Source organism: Electrona antarctica (assembly GCF_951216825.1).
Source record: "Electrona antarctica genome assembly, chromosome: 2".
In the NCBI taxonomy this organism is placed as follows: domain Eukaryota; kingdom Metazoa; phylum Chordata; class Actinopteri; order Myctophiformes; family Myctophidae; genus Electrona; species Electrona antarctica.
Genome location: NC_136807.1, coordinates 33,129,939 through 33,150,946, shown reverse-complemented (window position 1 = coordinate 33,150,946; position 21,008 = coordinate 33,129,939). Strand labels below are relative to the sequence as shown.

The following is a 21,008-nucleotide window of genomic DNA, read 5'->3' as shown; positions in this document are numbered from 1 at the left end:
ACATATCAATGTTTGTGTCAATTGGAATTTAATGTTTGTGCAGGACAAAGTTTGTGCACACACACTAAAAGCTGGACATAGGAGGGGCTAGCGCCCCTCAAAAACCACAAATGTCTTATCTGACTGTCAGTGGGTCTGTGGAGGACGCAACAAATCTGTGTTTGGGGGGTGAGCACCAGCTAACCTCATTGGCGAACCACGCTCCTGTCTGTAATATATGTTTTAGATATCCAAAACCACATTTCTCCTAGTCAAAACTGCATTCTCACTAGTAATAATTGTAATTAAAGATATCCATAGTAACATTCTTACTAGTAGAAATTGTATTTCAAGATATCTAGAATTCAAATGTAATTTTGGATATCTGAAATGGTAGTTTCTCCTAGTAAGAATTGCATTGTAGATATCCGAAATAGTAGTTTCTCCTAGTAAGAATTGCATTGTAGATATCCGAAATAGTAGTTTCTCCTATAGTAATAATTCAATTGTAGATATCCAGAATGTTGATTCTAGATATCCAGAATGCAGTTACAGATATCTGAAACTAAAAGCCCCATACACATGAATGGGAAACGTGACGTCATTCCTCCTAGGAAGAATGAGGTTATGGATATCTGAAATGACAGTTGTTGATAGGAGGAATGTCATTGTAGATATCCAAAACGTTAATTGTTACTAGGAAGAACTGAATTCTAGATATCTTGAAATACAATTTCTACTAGTAAGAATGTTACTATGGATATCTTTAATTACAATTATTACTAGTGAGAATGCAGTTTTGACTAGGAGAAATGTGGGTTTGGATATCTAAAACATATATTACAGACAGGAGGGTGGTTCTATTAAAAGTTCAAATGGCTTGCCATAAAAGTGATGTCATTTCTCCTAGGAAGAATGGCGTTATGGATATCTGAAATGGCAATTCTGGATAGGAAGAATGTCATTGTGGATATCTTAAATTACAGTTTTGGATAGGAGGAATGTCATTGTGGATATCTGAAACGTTAGTTTTGACTAGGAAGAACTAAATTACAGATATCTGGAATACACATCCAGTCTAGCTATTAAATGTTAAAACGGCTTGCCATATGTACCTACATAATATTTGGTCAGTCGGGACTTGGTTGTATGGTAGTGAGTACAGCACTAGTACTCTGACAACGCATATATTACTACGTTCAACGTAGTAGTGTTATATTTATTTATCTAAATCAGTTTTACCTCTACACCAGGGGTTCTCAACGTGGGGTCTGGGGACCCCCAAGGGTCCTTGATCCCTGATAGTTAGGAACTCAGAGAGTGTACACATGGGGACATTTTCAGAATACATTTAACTCTCAACAAGCATTTTCAACCATATCTTCTTCATATTATGGCACCATTTGTGAGTTGGCTCTGTGTCTCATTGGTGGGCTTTGAACATTTCAAAGAAACCGACCTACCAATTATTGATGGGGTTTCAAAGCTAATGGAAACTGTCAGCCATGCATTCTCTTCCTGGAAAGAACATGCTGAAATTGAAGCCATTGTTCTTACATCAATAAAAGGTATTACCACCTCTGAGACAGAGTAAAGTAGACAGAAATTAAGCCTAGTCTGAGCATTTACTAATTATGTGGAATGTGGATATTATGGATAAAGGTTGAAAATGGGCGAAGTGAATCAAATGGGGGGTCTGTACCTAATGTATTATTAAATGCATATCAACTGGGGTCCTTTGAAATGAAAAAAGTTGATTCATCACTAATCTAAACTAAACATTTTAAACCTAAATATTCCTGGGATCGACTGAGAGAGCAGCACGAGGGTTAAACATGCATAACCCTTTAGCAAGGGGTTTGGTCCATTGCTGCCGTGATGGCCAACAGCAGTAGGAAAGGAAAGGAAGGGGAGGGAGCAGGGAGCAGGGAGGGGATTCTAACAGAACGGAGAATCTAAACACCTGCACACTTGATGGTCACTCCAGGCAGTCGGACAGCAAGAGCCTCAGAAAAGGATAAAAGGACCACCACCGTCTTGTCAGTGTTATTGGAATCAATATCGGACAACTTAAAGTTTTAGACACAGTGTTCGGGGATTAGTTGTTTTGTCTTGCGACTGACCTGGCTGGCATTTTATTTATTTATCAAGGGAATTTATTGAAGACAGTTTCGTGCCGCCTGGAGTTAATTTTGCTCGTCGAGATCTGGGAGCGATTCTTCAGTCCGGTGTTGTGCCAACGCGCGTTTACGCACGGAATGTAGCGATACCATCTCGTCAGTCTTGGATCTCCGAAGCCTTCGGGTGGTGGCGGGTATAGAACAAACAAACAAGGTAATTCCCTACATCTTTTTATGTCTTAACTCATGACATGCACTTGTGTTGTGTATGACAATTAAGTGTAGATGGTGAAGAGAGAATGAGAGATAACCGTTAACCCTACCCTAGACAAGCTGTTATCTGATGGTTCCTGTCTTGGGATGTGTTGAGTGAACAGGTAAACACATGACTTCACCATGTGAAGGTCGACCGTTCGAAGATTTTCTGTTATGATGATTTGTTGTGCTTGTGCAGTTGTCTTTTTTCTTCAGAGTTCTTTATTTTTATTTTTTTATCCAGTTAAATAATGATTTCTTTTTTTCTCTCAGTCTGTCAGACAGAGACAGAAATTAAGTTGCTTTTGTGAGATGGCCAACATTGGTATTGGTAGCCTACTTTGGTAGCCTACCAAATTTGCCATCCACAAATTCAAAATAAAATGTTATAAGTTCAGGAATCAGATTCAGTCTGATTAGATTTATTTCTGTTGGCCAGGATGATATTGAATCAAACGTGGTATCCATTGCTTTTATACACATTGACTTTGATGATTTGTATAGATTTCTGTGAATTACTGCAGTTTTCTATTGGTATCACTGCCACGATAATGGTGGATGGTTTGTTCACCATCATTTTGTTACTCCCTGATGGTCTGGCTACACCGAATTATTGAGAGAGAGCCAGTGGGTCCCCACAGTCACACACCTGCGGGGGGCCACAATTTAATGGACGTTATGGACTCAGCTTTGCCTTTTAGTATTCATAATTTATAGCCTATATGGAATAGGCTCAAGCAAAGTGCAGATGCATAATGAATGCATGAGTTAATGTCTAAGTTATTGGGCTGTAACCTTCAACACCCTGAAACACTTGAACGCTAGTGTCCCTGTTCTATGGTGAACATTCGGCAAAAACATTATTTGGTGTAAAGCGAAAAATGAACGCCCTGACTCCCGTCTCCTGTCAACTAAGATATACTTATAACAATAAAACAGTATAACAAAAATACATTTTAGAAACTGGAGCACCTGTAGTAGATTTCTGAACTGAACTGAGCTTTGATGAGATTAGAGAGAGAGAGAGAGAGAGAGAGAGCTCTCTGTATTGTAAAATAAGTAGACAGTAAGTAGACCATTATCTATAGTAATGAATAATATAATTACTCAGAACAGGAGTTGGGTTGTGTGCAGTCTTTACAGTTAAGCCTTCTATCCACAGTCCTCTAAATAAAGAGTAGGACCACTAATGTTATACAGAGCAGGTGTGTCGATTTGGACATCACATTCTTTCATGCCAAACGATAAATCTGCTGCTAACAGGCTGCGTGCCAATCGTCTGATCAGAGAGATCAGAGAGAGAGAGAGACACACACACACACACACACACACACACACACACACACACACACACACACACACACACACACACACACACACACACACACACACACACACACACACACACACACACACACACACACACACACAGGGGCTGTCTCCTGCTCTTCTTTCATCCTGGTTCTATCCTTTCTCATAACTGTCATAAGGCACTGTGCAATAATACTCATTTTCCATTTACATTTTTCTCCTGTTGTTTAATCCAGATTTAGATCTCTGTGGGTCGGTTACCTGCATGGTGGTTACCATGGCAGCCTGTGGAACCCTGCCTCTCCTGCTGGCCTTATGTGTTTACAGTATCTCCGGTCTCCAACTGTCCGCTCCACGAGTTCATCTGTCCTTCAAAGGTGAGTAGATACGCATCACCTAAAACCCCACGTGTCAGACTGGGATGGACGCGCACTGCAGCGGACGCGTTAGGCTGGGTTGGGTTCTATTGTTTCCCACTCACAAGGGAAAATGTGTGCACATATCCAGTTATCCACAGTTACAATGACACGTGTGTGCACTGTGCACGAACAATGCACGCACGCACGCACACACGCACGCACGCACGCACGCACGCACGCACGCACGCACGCACGCACGCACGCACGCACGCACGCACGCATGCACACACGCACGTGTACAAAAATATGTAACATGTACACACACATACATTTGCGCGCACACACACACACACATACACACACGTGTACACAAATCTGTAGCATGTACACACACACGTACGCTTGCACGCACACACACACACACACACACACACACACACACACACACACACACACACTCACACTCACCAGTTATGTTTCCCTTTTATACATAAAGAGCTTATTTCCTGGCTCCTGTCAAACAGCGCACCACAGAAAACAAAAGGTGGATATTGCGTGTGGTTGGCTTGCACTGTGCCCTTCGATACTTGTACATGTTGTACAAGTATTTTTCCTCACACCCAGCAAACAACCCCCCCCACACACACGCACGCACGCACGCACGCACGCACGCACGCACGCACGCACGCACGCACGCACGCACACACACACACACACACACACACACACACACACACACACACACACAAACACAGCTGTCTTGTTTCTTTGCTCCTGATGTTTAACCTGATCACAATAGTGAAACAGCTACTGGGGTGTAAATACAAGCTAGGGCAGATATCAGATAGTTTGTGGTTTTTCTGGCTTTTCTTGAAGGGTTTGGGTTTTTCCCTACAATGTCTCCTCCCTGTCGTCATTAAAGTGTAATGGTAGAGCACCAGGTTTCAAATACCTGGATGACATCTTTGATCAGAACCAGCCTGGAAGATTACTGTTATTTTGGCAACTCAGTGATGATTATCTCACACACACACACACACACACACACACACACACACACACACACACACACACACACACACACACACACACACACACACACACACACACACACACACACACACACACACACACACACACACACACTGAAATCATTGTAAATAAGAATTATAACAAGTATGATTCACATTTAGATAATTGCTCGTAGCTTTCATGTTCTTTGCTTTACAGATTTGTGTTCACACGATTGGCGTCTTGTTAAACACCAATAACTACTGAATATTCAAAAAAACCTGTTTGATTTACATGAGCAGCTAGTCTGGCCTGTGGTGGCACGCTGGTGGATGACTGGACAGTGCGTCAACCACTTAATCGATTCCATGTCCTTCCCTGCCTCTACCCTCAGTTTCCTGTCTTTCTATTATCCCATCTAAAAATAAAAACACAAAAAGCCCCCACAAATATATTAACTAAACTACGTAAGCACATACCTCAGTCATCATACGACGGTTAGTGAAAATAAGTACACAATGCGTTTACGAAGAAAAGCCAACTTTGTTGATTTGACCTGGCCTATTTCAATCAGGAAGAAGATCTGCAGATCTTGATCAGAATATTCAAATAGTAAAAGAATCAACAGGAAGTGGACTGTCTGTTTTATATATACAAATATTTTGTAATGTCACATACAATATTGTCAGGATCTGCCTCATTTGCTTTCATTGTTGTGCTAAAAGTTTGGTGTTGAGACCACGTTGCACCTTGCAGTGTCAACGTGGTCTCAATTAGTCAATTAGGAGAATATCTTGGATGATCAGTGAAGCAACTACTGAATATATCTCACCAATATTTGGAGTTATATAATGGCAAGGTAACAACTTCTACCAAAAGGGTAGAAGTACTACCCTTTTGCTGGAAGAAAAAGTAAAGAATTATGGCCCAATTTGAGGTGAATAACACAGACCAACTTAGGCCTCAATGGGTTCTGAAAGCTGTGATAAATGCATTGCACGTGCCTGCCTACAATAGATTCTACACAACTGAAATCAAAGGTGAATTCAACACAATTAATTTTGCAGCTGTAACCCAGTTTGCACTGCCTTTTTATTTGACCCTTGGCCTTGACACTAATCTCATTCAGTAAACAGCTTATAGTGTGCACACTAATGTAGAAGAGTTTTTGTCATTCTTGAGGTAATATATGCAGTAGCCGAGCCAATATGTGACAACTGAGAAGTGCTAAGTTATTGTTATGACATGTAGGCCGCCAAAATCAGTCCATTCATAGAAGTCATTAAATAACCCTTCCCCCAAATTCCAGAGAATTGTTGGAAAAGTGAGATTTACTCCCCAACTCTGTTTTCTGCCATTGGAAGGATTTATTGTTCATTGTTTGTGACAGGGACACTCTTTGTTCTCATAGGCGCCTGTGGAGGAGGTTTTGGGAGGGGGGTCGGGGTGGGCATGTGACTTCGCTGAATGAACATGCCCGCCTTGGTGACAATCTGGGTACCAGAGGCCTGCAGGGGATAGAGATCTCACATTGTTCCTGCTGTCTCTGGGAAGTTGTGTGATCCCACACTTCAGAAGGACTGACGGACTCTGATTTAACTGTGACTCAGGCTTGCTAGACAGCAAATGCGCTATATAATTAAAGACACATTCAGTATCTCTGCATCCTAGTCACTTGAACCCTGGTGTGCAGAATTTATTTTTTCCTACAAACATCCCTATGCTGGGTGCGAACATTTGGCGAAAATAGCAGTTCTGCTATTTTCGATTTAGTGCAGTGAAGTACTAGGATCTAGTATGGAGCTCTGCAGGGCCGCGGTCAACTAAATACATAGGGTTTAAGTAGTTAGAGCAGTGGTTCTCAAACATTTTCATTACAAGGACCTCCAAATCTTAGGATGTGGACGTCAATTTGAAAAGATTTTGTGTCAGGGACACAACTAAGAGTACACATTTCTGTTATTAGAATAGATTTATTACAGAATTCTAGGTACTGTATGTGGGGACTAGATGACAGTGGAGAGAATGAAAAAAAAATGTGTATATATATATATATATGTATATATATAAAAATGCAAACGACATGCACATCCCAGTCCCAGACCTACTTGGCAGGGTGCTGAATCAACAAAAGTTTCACCATGCAGGAAAAATAAAATCTGCACACCAGGTAGCTCCCGTTTCCAAAGATGTATTCTAAAGTTATGTGACGTTTCGAGCACCTCAGACTTTATAACAAAGTTTGAGGAAGAGCCTCCGTGCTCAAAATGTCACTCAACTTTACAATAAATTGGAAACCCAATTTATTTATTATAACACCTGCCTGGTGTGCAGAATTTATTTTTCCTACATACTGGAGAGAGAGTGAAAGCTATGATCTGATTAGTCATTGTTATAGATTCTCTTAGTGGGCAAAAACAATAGTTAAATTAACCTGTTCCTCATTTTACTGAGGACCCCCTGGAACCGCCTCAACATGCCTTAGGTGTCCCCGGACCCCACTTTAAAAACAGCTGTCTTAGGGAGGCTCAGAGTGTGGACAAGGTAATTGTTCCAGCAGCATTCTAGTGATAACTTGCTATCATCTTGTGTTACGGAAACTTGTAATGGCCTATGTGATCCTGTTACGTGGAACAAAGTGTCATAACAGTGTTGTTAGAATGTTGTCAGGGGATAAGTGTTTTGTGAATGTTTACTAGATGTAGATGATGCCAGTACATTGTCTGCTATTTACAGAAGATGGGGACATCGATCGTGCACAGTGTAGGGGTGTGGCGTTGCTAGTTTTAGCCTATCCTCTGAATCCACTATAACCCTCGTCCCTCGTGGAGTTTGGCTAGAAGGTTTGTTATCCTGTGTTTACCTCTCAGGAACAGAACCGGACTTGGCCCCACCTCCCTAAGACCCCAACCCCTGTCCTGTCAGCCGGAGATCCGATTGCATGGCTTATTTTAGTGGCACGTCTACTGCATCCTGTTAACGTTGACCTCAGAAGGAAAGATGGCAGAGGCACTTTGATGTAAATAAAGATATTCTTCCCGCTGCCTGCCTGCAAAGCCTGAAGGTCTCTGATCTGTGATCTGTTATGTGACTGCGGGCCTGTTATCGTTCACATGCCTTAGCCATATGTTAAGACTCTCTCTGTACACATTGTACACAAGGGAAATCCTCAGTGTCAATTTAGCTCCTAGAAATGGAACCAAATGGAACCGTAACACTGACACTTTACTACTACTAATATGTCGCACAACATGTTTTTGTTACTGATTTAATTTGTTGAGCGTGACCACAAACCCCAAGAATGTTATTTAGATAGCATGGTGTTTAGACAGATGCTAGGTTTGATGTTTACCTGGTATCCTAGATTCTTTGAAGCACTATAGTTCTCTTTGTACTCTGTGTGACTATTTACCCTGTCGTTTGTTGACTATGCGTTCAGGCTTACTCGGCTTACTCTGATTTCACACTTGTCACTCTGGATAAGGGTGTGTGCTAAATGGCTAAATTGTAATTGTACAACACAGATTACTATCTGATGTCAATATAAATTAAAGTATTGCATCAAAGCATAGTTGGGTGGTTATACATGACTGACACTGTGTACACAGAGTAAATCCTGAGTCTTAAGAGTTAAATTAAGACTTGGGATTTTGCCTTGGGGGGGGGGATTTAACTGGTTGAAACAATTAACATTTTGAAGTAGAATGCTGCAGAGCAAAGTCCATTTACCTTGCAGCAAATGAAAATGGTTTAATCAGAGCGTTCAGGGAGAACACGTTGTGAAACAAAAGAGCAGAGAGACGTTTCCCCATTTTCAACATGTCTTAACAACTTCATGCTCTGCTGAACACAGCCGTGCCCGCGATGCGAGGAATTATCCCAGAGTGCAAACGGGCCGCCGGTTTCTTTAGAAACGTGCTTTTTTCCCACTGAGCTCTGCAGGGCATTTAGTGGCCTTAAACTCCATCACACTTGGAGGGCATGAAATATTGAGATCTTAAAAGCAACGCCGTTTCTTAAACTGCTCTGAGATGGGTTATATTTAGTCTTTGACACACATTTGACTGAAAACAAGTGAGAATGGCGTGGGTCCAGCCAGGAGGGTTGTGAGGTCATTAGAAAAAAATGAGGCATTTCATGTGTGAGATGCCAGAGAAATAGTATGCAGTATGCACACGTAAGAAAGGGACACGTTTGCTCCCCCTGCTGACTGGTGTTTGTAATTCTTTGTGATGCATTCTTCAACTGTTGATGTTCTCATACGGACAGATACAGTGAGACCAATAGAGATCAATATTTTATTGGTCATGTACTGTACGTTAATTTAGCATATACAAGGACTTATGTTTACACCCGTGAAGGGTGTAATCAAATGAATGGAAATTAACTTCTATAATAGAATATTAATTAATATACCAGGGACAGTGGTTGTCCCTGGTATATCAGAGCATGATATTGCTCTGCCTGTAGGTACATTTGCTGAATTTGTACATAGGGTGACATAGACCTACTTCATTTAAAAGTTAAAGTTTCAACCTTGTATTTGTTAAATGCTCAAAAGGGCATCATTTGACTTTTTCATTTTCTTCAGCCTTATAAAGTAAAAGATACAAATAAAATACCAAATAAATCAAGACTAAAAGGTAAAATAAACTGTAGTACTATAGTGTACTACAGCATTTATAATGAAGTGACTGCAGTAATGTTGATAGTGAACACTGTACAGCACAAAAATGTGCATTTCTATGTTTGTGTGTTGTGGAAATATTTTGTGTATTTGTAAGTTTCTGAATGTGTACTCTGGTCCACAGAGTTGATGGAGACTCGGGCAGCCAGACCATTCAGCTTCTCCTTCAACACCAGTGACTATCGCATCCTTCTGATGGACCAGGATCAAGGTCGTCTCTACCTGGGCAGCAGAGAGTACCTTGTGGCTCTGGACATGCAGAATGTCAACAAGGAGCCCCTCATAGTACGTATTTTAAGCCTCATTTATACTCTGTAGTACGATGGTGTTGCTTTTCAAAAAGAACACATGTTTTTAGCTTGTAGGGTTCTTTTAGGGTCTAATACAGTGACTCAGCCTTTTTAATTTCATGGACCCCCATTTGATACATTTGTTTATATTATTTAATTTCTGGGACCCCAATCTACCGTGTAAATTGTTCATTTGTTAGTGTGCAGGTGCAGATCTTGTGTTTTTGCTAAAGATATGAAGCTCGATATGAAACAAAGGCTTACATAAATTTGTATGCATTTGTACACCCTGAGTTACCGATCTGTAAAGGTCTATTTTATCTCTTTGCGGTCCCATACCCCGAATTGAGAAGCAGTGGTCTAATATCTGGTAGCTGCCTGCAGGTAGGTACCCTGGTTGTCTGGAAGTAATTTCTGCCATGGGTTCCAACTTCCAACAGCAGATCTCCAATGGAATTTTACATTGGGTTTTTGCTAAATTAAGAAATGAAACAAAGGCTTATTTATACAGTATTGTAATCCTGTAATCTTGTAAATGGGGCCACTGTAGCTTAGTGGGTAGAGAGGCCACCTGGTAATCAGAACGAAGGTGACTGGTTCGCCATCCGGCGCACCCAGCTTACGTCGAAGTGTCCCTAACCAAGACACTTAACATGCTTCCGACGTCCGAACAAACTTCTGGTGGTCCATAAGAAAAAAGGTTCCTATTGACAAGACACCTTTCATACTCCATACTGCCAACTGAACTGTTCTGAGAGATGAGCCCATCACTCCCACCAACTCTCTGTCTAATTGGTCTTGCATGTGGATGTCTTCAGGCTTTCAGTCGTTTCAGGTTTATGTGTGAAAGAGAAGGGTGGGATTTCCCTATGAGTATATTGTTATGAATGTGGTGTAATTATACCTCCTTATCTGGAATCCAGTATCTGGTATCGGTTCCTGGTATATGGTATTGGCATTGTTCTTTGTATAATTATTATTGCTATTCAGTTATGTACAGTAATAATCCCTGGTGTTTGACAGCTGCTGTACGTTTGTCCCCCATAGATCCACTGGCCTGCATCTGCAAAAAGGAAGGGAGAATGTCAGATGACTGGGAAGGGAAGACAGGTGGGCTCAAGATTCTATATCCTGATTCTTTCTCATATAGCAGGAAGCGACTGTCCTTTACTGATAGCTGAAAATAGCATAGTATAAGTAAGGCTTTACTCCCTTTGGTTCCCAGGGAGAGTGTGCCAACTTTGTGCGGTTGATCCAGCCATGGAATCGGACTCACCTTTACACCTGTGGAACCGGAGCGTACCAACCTATCTGCACCTTCATCAACAGAGGATGGAAGTCTGAGGTGAGCCCCAACGAATAGCTTGAAACCCTCAAAACAACAGTACACTTTACAGCAGGGATAGGAAACCCTTTCAGGGACATTATGGTCACTTAACCGCTTTCCAGGGCTGACGTGATAACTCAGTGCCAGACAGTGAAATCACCATGGTTTTACATATCTTATTACATGGCTTGGTTGAATGCTTGATTCTGATTGGTCAATCGCTTAATTCAGCGGTGAATTATGTGTCGATAATGACCGCTGCCTAATCAAACCCTCTGAGCACCAGCTGCGCGGCTGCACCCCGCTTGATTTACTGCTGTTTCCAACATGACAGCCATGTAAACACACACACACTAGTGACACACAATGTCATTTACAGCTAAACATTGCTCTTAAAAATGTTTTTGAAAACATTTGAGCGAGAAATAGACGAAGCAGGACCCGAAAATGGATTGTATTTGATCAACTCACTTCCTTGTTTTCCGACAGTCCTGCAGCTGCAGACGCAGCCAGTGCGAACTTATGGAATACTTTTTTTGTTGTGTTTTGGGTCAATGTATTAATTTATGTTAGTTAGCCATGTAATAAGCCATGTAATACACTCCCTTCAGGGAGTGTAACCACCTCGGCTTCGCCTCGGTGGTTAAACTCCCTGTCGGTGAATTATCTCCCGATAATGACCACCTAGCCACTGCCAGATATTATCCCTTACTTATTATAGACTTGTTAAAAGCTTAAAGCACTATATTATATTCAGTATATACAGTAGTAGACTAATCATTACTGTTTGTTCACTGTCTCTCCGCCTCTTTAATAAGCAGAAAATACATTTTCAGGAGGGTTGCCAACCATCAGCCAATCAGGAAAGAGTACCCATTTGTCAGATTCAATTATTCAATTATAATTGTAGTGTTCCAGTTCCAAATTTGTCTGCTCATTTCTTAGTGCCAACTGCCATCACATCAGGTTCTATCTTAGTATCCCGGCCTGAAAATGCAATATTCTGATTACTAAATAACTGGAGAGACAGGGAGACTCCTGTTACTGAACGAACATTCTATATCAATTTCTATATAATTTCTATCTATATCAATATCTCATTTTAACATAAAGAAAAATCACTTACCTATCTTTTAATAATAATACAACCTAACAGAATCATGTAATATGAATAATAAAGGTAAGATGAATTCAAGATGAAATAAGATGGTTCTGATCACCTCAATAATCCAGTCTAATCACCCCGTCATAGATCAAAAAGAGACAGTTGCCCACCACTGCTTTACAGCAACGTTTCACTGCAGTAGAGCTGGGTATACATAAATATTTCAGGAGTACAAACCGGGCCACTGATTCGTCATATTAACAATTAATAGTACATTTCCATATTCCATTGTGACATTTTAGCAGTCTATTTTTACGCGTTCCGCTCATTTTTATCATGTGTCTTGGCAGGACTACCTCTTCAGGCTGGTTCCTGGCTATGTCGACTCAGGGAAGGGAAAATGTTCCTACGACCCCAACCAGGAGAACATTGCTGTTCTGATCAGTAAGGCCGATTTCTTTTACGGTTCAGTACATTGGCTCAGGAGGCTAAAAAAAAAACCCACACCAGACCTTTGAATTCCCTTGAACCACAATCTGTCCTGTCTCTGTTGTGGTCTTATCACATCTGTGCAGATGGGAACCTATACGCTGGTGTCCACATTGACTTCATGAGTACGGACGCAGCTCTCTTTAGGACCATGGGGGGCAAAGCAGTGATCAGAACGGAGCAGTATGACTCCCGCTGGATGAATGGTGAGTCAGTATGTGTGCATCGATTTAGAAAATGTTGTTAATAAATGATCAAAGTGGTTGGTTGGTTTATGATTCCTTTCACTGTATTTGACAACGCTCTCTCTCTCTCTCTCTCTTTCTTTCTTTCTTTCTTTCTTTCTTTCTTTCTTTCTTTCTTTCTTTCTCTCTCTCTCCTAGAGCCCGTGTTTATTACGATCCAACAGATCCCTGACAGCGCTGAGAGGAACGATGACAAGCTCTACTTCTTCTTCCGTGAGAAGACTCTGGATTCGGGTGGCGGGTCGAGTCCTAGTGTGGTGGCGCGGGTGGGGAGGGTGTGTCTGGTGAGTCTCACACACTGAAAATGTAATGAATCACTGTCTATATCTTGATTAATCATGATTTAACGATCAATTCATCAATTGTGTTCCGGCTTGGATCAATGGCACCCACGTACTTAAAATAATGTTGATTGATACAGTATCACTATGAAAACACATTTTTCAAGGTTTTAAAGAAACAAATAGAAAAATAAAACTGGCACATCCAGCTGAACGGCAGGTGCAGGACCAACAGTGGAATAAGATAAAGACACACTGTAACTTTTCAAGAAGCTCCCAGGCAAGGCTTTGTATCTGTAGAAACCTGGTAGCTCCCTAGCCTGGCTAATAAGCCAGACTAATATCACACAACACTGTCGCGGTATATTAGTCTGGGCTGGCTCCACTTGGATTTAATTTCCCGGGGGGCGGGTTCAAACATTTTCTCTTCGACGCAATTGGTCAGAGCTACTGTCAGTCAAAGGTCTCAAGCATTGAACGTCACTGTACCAAAGCCCGCCCATATTGCATACCGTGTCCCGATTGGCCCGACCTGTTCTCGGTTGTAGGAAAGAGGCGTGCTACTGAGCCTCGCCAGACCCTAATCCGCTGGCAGGCAAAACTTTTTTTGCCAACGGCTGATTCGGTCTGGTTTATTAACCAGGCTAGTAGCTCCCAGCCCCAGGCAAGGCTTTGTATCTGTAGAAACCTGGTAGCTCCCAGGCAAGGCTTTGTATCTGTAGAAACCTGGTAGCTCCCAGGCAAGGCTTTGTATCTGTAGAAACCTGGTAGCTCCCAGGCAAGGCTTTGTATCTGTAGAAACCTGGTAGCTCCCAGGCAAGGCTTTGTATCTGTAGAAACCTGGTAGCTTCTTGAAAAGTTACAGTGTGCAGACTTCTATTATTCTTTAAGAAAATAAATACTATGTCATTTTTTGGGGGTCCACTGCAACACCCTTGTGTCTTGCAAGTGGACATGTGGGTCCTAGCCCACAAGTTGGGAATCAATGATCTGCATGCTTTTATATGAATCACTACTGATCTGCATGCTTTTATATGAATCACTACTGATCTGCATGCTTTTATATGAATCACTGGTCTACATGGTTCCATATTGAACACAACATTCTTTTCCAACCTCTGAGCAGAACGACGAGGGCGGTCAGAAGTCACTGGTGAACCGCTGGACCACGTTCCTGAAGGCTCGTCTGATCTGCTCCGTGATAGGAGAGGATGGCGTGGAGACGGCGTTTGATGAACTGAGTAATGCTGCTATAAAATCACTCACCAATATTGTAATACACGTTAACAGTTGGGTTTACCTTACACCTGTTATACAGTAAGTGTAAGGTAAAGTGCAGATATAAGGTACTTTCAGGGCATCGATTAATGCAGACGTTGTCGCCTGGATCAACGACAGGTCTGCTCCAGGTCTGCTCATGAGGGGCGTGACAACGCAAGCGTAATAAAAAGCTCAACACAATCCAGTCTAGTCAGTCACGGGAACGAAACGAAAACGAGCACACGTGCGACAATTTCACGGGACCGCGCCCACATAATTACACTTGCGTTGTCGCCCCTTGACTTCTCTGCGTGTACAGAAAAGATAGTGTCTGCTTTCACTACCGAAAGTTCATACAAGCTAAAAATATCATTTTCATATCGGCCTGATAAAGATATTGGCTTTTCAAGTAAATATAGGCAGATACCGATATGGTGAACAATACATAATGCATCCCTAACGCAAACTAAGTTTTCAAAGGTTTGAGAAAATACTTAACGTATCAGACCTCTACAACCTCACAATACGTTGCATCTGGCAAATTTGGTGTGAACGTGTGGGTAGACTTTGCACCCCCAGGCCAGGTGTGTCTTGTTGTGAGCTTGTAGATCGGCTCTTTTTGCTGCTCGATACCGTCATGCATGTGACGCAAGTAAACAGACCAAGTGTTTTGTAACTGTCTGGAGCCCTTTGTGTTATTGATCGATCTATTTAAATATCTTTCCAGGGGATGTGTTTATCCAGCCGACGCAAGATGAAAGGAACCCCGTGGTTTATGCTCTCTTCACTTTAGCTGGGTAAGCAGATGAACCATATGTGGAGAATTCAGATATATATGGTACTACACAGCCATTTATCTGTTCATGTTCCTGATTGCCTCTCTCCCTGTGCTCCAGCTCCGTGTTCAAGGGTTCAGCGGTGTGTGTGTACTCCATGGCTGATATCCGCAATGTCTTCAATGGACCCTTCGCCCACAAACATGGACACAATTACCAATGGACGGAATATACAGGCAGGATCCCCTATCCTCGGCCCGGAACAGTACGTCTCTCATGAATCAAGAATCAAACACACGGGTTGCATTGATCCTGAATGTACATTTGTTTATATTTGTAAACTAAGACACACTGCCACTCATACAGGGTACAACATTTGTTCATATCGTTACAACATTATAAAGAGAGACACCACCTCTCTCTCTCTTCTCCCTGTCCCCAGTGTCCGGGAGGGACGTTCACCCCTGGAATCCACTCCTCCAAACAATTCTCAGACGAGGCTGTGAACTTCATCAGAGCTCACCCCTTGATGCACCACCCAGTGTATCCCATCCAACGGCACCCTCTAGTGGTGAGGACCGGCGTAGACTACCGCTTCACTGCCCTGGTAGTGGACCAGGTGGATGCAGTGGACGGGCGGTATGAGGTGCTCTTCCTGGGGACAGGTGAGAGATAGGCAACTACCATACGATTTGATCCAGAAACCAGGTTGTCAAGACAAACTACCATACGATTTGATCCAGTAACTAGGTGGTCAAGACACAAACTACCATACGATTTGATCCAGTAACTAGGTGGTCAAGACACAAACTACCATACGATTTGATCCAGAAACCAGGTTGTCAAGACAAACTACCATACGATTTGATCCAGTAACTAGGTGGTCAAGACACAAACTACCATACGATTTGATACAATAACTAGGTGGTCAAGACACAAACTACCATACGATTTGATCCAGTAACTAGGTTGTCAAGACACAAAACAAATTCAGAATGCTTGGTAAGTTGATCAAGCTTTTTTTCATACCTATCTTCCACTACAGATCGTGGCACGGTCCAAAAAGTAATCGTTTTGCCCAAAGACCCAACCAGCATGGAGGAACTCACTTTGGAAGAAGTCGAGGTTTTCAGGGTATGTCTTAAGTATGTAACTGTGATTAGTTTAATTTGAATAATTGATATAGTGTGTTTTATCCTACTGTTAGTTTAATTTACAGCATTGCATTCTGCAGGTACAATCACAATAAAGTTAAGTAAATTTAACCACATTAAGGCAGTAGGCTAACATTTTATAAAATAGCGAAAATAGACAATCTGCAAGCTTGTAGATCGGCTATTTTTGCTATTCTTTGTACGACGAATTATAGATTACGCTGTCCCGAAGATAGTACTGGTCTCAAATGTTGAGCTGTAGTGATGTCTTTTTATACGTTTTATTCACAGACCAGGGCTGCTGTGAAAACAATGAAGATATCTTCCAAAAGGGTAAGAGAAGTCCAGGGAAACAGTGACAGTGATGGATATCTGATGCAAAATTTCACAAGCATACTAAATGGAGAATAATTTTGTTTTCTTTACCCCTCCAACAGCAACAGCTGTATGTGTCATCAGATGCGGGGCTTACCCAGGTGTCCTTGCACCGCTGTGGGGCGTACGGCCGAGCCTGCTCCGACTGCTGCCTGGCACGAGACCCTTATTGTGCCTGGGACGGCGAAAGCTGCACCGCATTCACCCCTTCAACGAAGAGGTCAGAGGTCATATCATGCATTTACAATAGAGATGCACGATATTGAAATTATGACCGATATCCGATCTCTGATTATTTGCAGGGTCATATCGGCAGATACTTATTCCGATTTCTGATATTATAAATTATAATATATTTATATTGAACTCATTGCTGAATATTTTCATTAATTTTTGTTTTGCTGGTGATTTTAGATGGTAAGCCCCCTTCCCCACTAACATATGACGCTCTTAAAGAGACAGAGACAGGCAGACTGGCTGCTCTGCGAGTACAAAGCAGTTGACAGTCACATTATTATTGTGTCATCAATATCTATGAAAATAATCTGGATTATTTTGAGACCGATCCGATACCGATATGGCATTTTTATGGCCGATTTTGATACGCTACCGATTATATCGTGCATCTCTAGTTAATAAACTGTATAAATCACTTGAGAGTCGAGAACAAGGAGGAAGGTGCACCGACAGCGAGGCCTTAAATTGAGACTCATGAGGCGCACCCCAGTGAGCTGCTAGGTGATGGAGTGCCTGCACCGAGCAGCCTCGTGCATCATCGGGCGTACTGTCCGAGTTGGCAAACCATGATGGATGGCTCCCTTCCTCCGCGCATCACCCGCTCCCTCCGTGTGCCTCAGCCTATCACAGCTCCCTCCGTGTGCCTCAGCCTATCACAGCGATTGGGGGTGGAACATTTCCACCATATACTGCACATAGTAGCATACGCGAAGCAGTTGTTCCTATACTAGCACGGGCAGCGAACACCCAGCTCCTTCGCCTCTAATTCCATTAACATTTTCTCTTTTTTTTCCAAAGATAGATAGAAATATACTATGTAGCGAATATTAGCCAAACCCTTAGATCTCCATATATGTAGCTGACCTGTTCTGACAATCCATATGTTGATCCTTCCCCATCCATCCTTCCTCTACGATGTCTCCCTTTTGACTGATACCTGTCCATTTAAACTCTAGACGGGGCTGCCCCAAAGTTATTAGTGCAGTCAAGCAAGTTCTTAACAGGCCCGGAAATTAAGATCTTACCCCCCCTCATCCAGCAGTCTGCTGTCACCCAGGCAGATATGTTGATCTGACCCCCCATGCTAAAGCACCACCGCTCACCCAGCAGCCTGCCGGCAACGAGGCGGATGCGTGCACGCGACCTCACTTCTCGACCCAGGCGTCTTACTGGCTAATAATACAAAATAATCTATTTGAATAAAATGCGGTGCATTGTTTTTTACATCATCACAATGTCCTCTTCAATACCAGCTGGCGTGTCTTCCCCCCTCTCTGCCTTCAATCAGTTTCCTGTGTCTCTCTATGCTGTCCAGTACTGTACTGTATATTAAATACATGAACTAACTGCCTGAAATGAACCTGTAAATGTTGTTCTGTTGTCTCAGGAGGAGCAGGAGACAGGATGTGAAGCACGGCGATCCACTGAGGCAGTGCAGAGGGTACAACGCCAAAGGTTTGCCTGTTTTTCTGGAATTTTAACCACATGAACCCTATGGTCCCTATATCATAATACATAAACGTTCAGTCAAAATAGCCGATGTGGGGACCAAGTTCAGACCCCTAGGGGACACCGGGCAATGAAGTATAGGGTTTAAGTGGTTAATAAGGGCTCTTGTGTGGCCGGGGATGGGGATTCTCACCACAAATATCAGTTAAGGGCTGGCTCACCAAGTAAGAGCACACGTACCACACAAATACGAAAGACAATAGTGTTTTCTAGATGATGCCGGCTTGAATCCGTACTTTAATGCATGGCTTCCCTTTTCTCTCTCCCCTACCTGTATGTTCCCGGTCCTATAGTATCTGAATAAAAAATACTTTAAAAATAATAGATAGCTATATCAGTTGATCCTGTCTCTCATTTATTGCTGTACTTTTTTTCCCCCCAACATGTTCAGTAGAAAAACGTTTGACAGAAACAGTGCAGTTTGGCGTTGAGGGCAGCAGTGCATTCCTAGAGTGTCAGCCTCGCTCCCCTCAGGCCACAGTCAAGTGGCTTTTCCAGAGAGATGGCAGGAGGAAAGTGGTGAGCAATAAGAGTGGTTCTATTCAAAATTATAACATATACCTATATATTCCTATGTACAGAAGACCCACCTTGAACCTGAAATCCCCTCAATATGACGTGCTTTGTCTTTTCTTTGCTGTGAAGCTCAACCGCGAGGGCGGAGTGGTGAAGACCCACCACGGCGTCCTTCTGAAGAGTCTCAACCGATCGGACGCGGGGCTCTACCACTGCCTGGCCACGGAGAACAACTTCAAACACACCATGGCGCGCGTGGCGTTGCGCATCCTCGACCGAGACATCGTGGTGGCGCTCACGTCACCGGACGAGGAACAGGAGACTGGCAACGGTGATCCCCCGCCTGGACACAGCAGCCACAAGCACCACCACCACAGCGTCCCCCATCAACCTCAAACGCTTGCGTCCCCCGTCCCGACTCCCTTCCCCCCGGAGATTAGACTGATTAACCAGTACTGCCAGTCCTACTGGGAACAGCTCAGCCCCAAACAACGACAGCAGCGTAAACGCACCAGCCGCAGACACACAGAGAGTCAGGAAGAGGGTCTCGGATAGAGACAACAGTGCTGGTACTGGACACTCCAGGGTGGACTTCCATATTAGACACCCCCCCCCCCCCCCCCACTCATCCCTCTGACTAATGCTTAATTTATGCAGCGCCATACGACAGTGTCACGTGCTGAAAACAGCCGATCTACAAGTTCACAAAGCATCGCAGACACAACACGTTGTGAGCTTATAGTTCGGCTGTTTACGACACGCAACACCGTCGCACGACGACGCATAAATCGGGCTTGGGACGGGTGATGCTCTCATGTCATTCACATGTATCTCAAAATAGAGGTGTAATATATTGATTTTGAATATAATATATGGTCATGATCCATTGAGTCATTATTGTATTATATGATAATTAAATAAGGATGTAATTGGAAAATATTTTGCATGCTCAGTTGTTCGTAAATTGTCCGCTGTTTGGTTTTCAATGATTCTAATGTCTGTATGGTCAGGTGTAGTAGTGTATTTTAGCAAACTAATTCCATTGGATGTTGTCATGTGTTGTTACTGTCCCACGACCCAGTGACCTGTGTATGTATTGAAGATATGACATGCCGCTATGACATACAGTATTCTTCCAGTTATGCACTTTGATGGTGGTGGTTTTAGAGGGAATGAGGGCTCTTTGCACACTCAAAAATAGTGGACATTTTTATATACAAGCCTTTTCAAAAATGGGAATGAAACTGGCACAGGTATGGCGTTTTCTACATAATATGCTTCCAAATGTTAACAAATGCTCTTTTTGCTGGAGGGACACGTAAGGGTAAATAATTCAGAACCACCATTAATTTTAATGTGAGTGAAACAGTGCGTTGTGTGCAGTCAATCCTACACTGGAAATGTTCAACCAAATCCATAAAGACTTAAACATTCTCAAATTGGCCTGTATCCAGTCTTATATGTTATTTATTTTACATATTTACTCAGTCACTGTTTTATTAATATAATAAAGCCACCAGTGACTATTTTGCAGTTGAAGAGAGCAAAGAATTGATGGTTTTGTGTCAAGCAACAGCTGCTTCCAATCGTACTGATTTCAAAATAAAAGCCCCAACAATAACCTGTGTATTGTTGCAACATTCATTGGTGTTGATCAGACTTACTTGTGTTTAAATTTCGATTTTTACCCTAATCTATATCAACCCCATGTGGTTGGTTGGG

General features: G+C 42.5%; 1 protein-coding gene across 2 annotated transcripts; it reads left to right on the top strand.

The window, feature by feature from the left end:
- Positions 1 to 1,933: 1,933 nt before the first annotated feature.
- On the top strand, positions 1,934 to 20,928 carry LOC306912544 (semaphorin-3F-like). 2 transcript variants are annotated; one of them, XM_079488843.1, is made up of 18 exons: positions 1,934 to 2,313; positions 3,902 to 4,042; positions 9,847 to 10,007; positions 11,060 to 11,122; positions 11,238 to 11,357; positions 12,795 to 12,888; positions 13,020 to 13,139; positions 13,317 to 13,462; positions 14,586 to 14,700; positions 15,447 to 15,516; positions 15,616 to 15,760; positions 15,938 to 16,160; positions 16,541 to 16,629; positions 16,941 to 16,982; positions 17,087 to 17,244; positions 18,649 to 18,716; positions 19,165 to 19,289; positions 19,416 to 20,928. In XM_079488843.1, exons 2-18 carry the CDS (start codon positions 3,931 to 3,933, stop codon positions 19,839 to 19,841), a joined length of 2,277 nt encoding a protein of 758 aa, XP_079344969.1. In that variant the 5' UTR covers positions 1,934 to 2,313; positions 3,902 to 3,930; the 3' UTR covers positions 19,842 to 20,928. The 2 variants fall into 2 exon arrangements, with proteins under 2 accessions (XP_079344969.1, XP_079344968.1); XM_079488842.1 differs by having other exon boundaries at positions 19,162 to 19,289.
- The last annotated feature ends 80 nt before the right edge of the window (positions 20,929 to 21,008 follow it).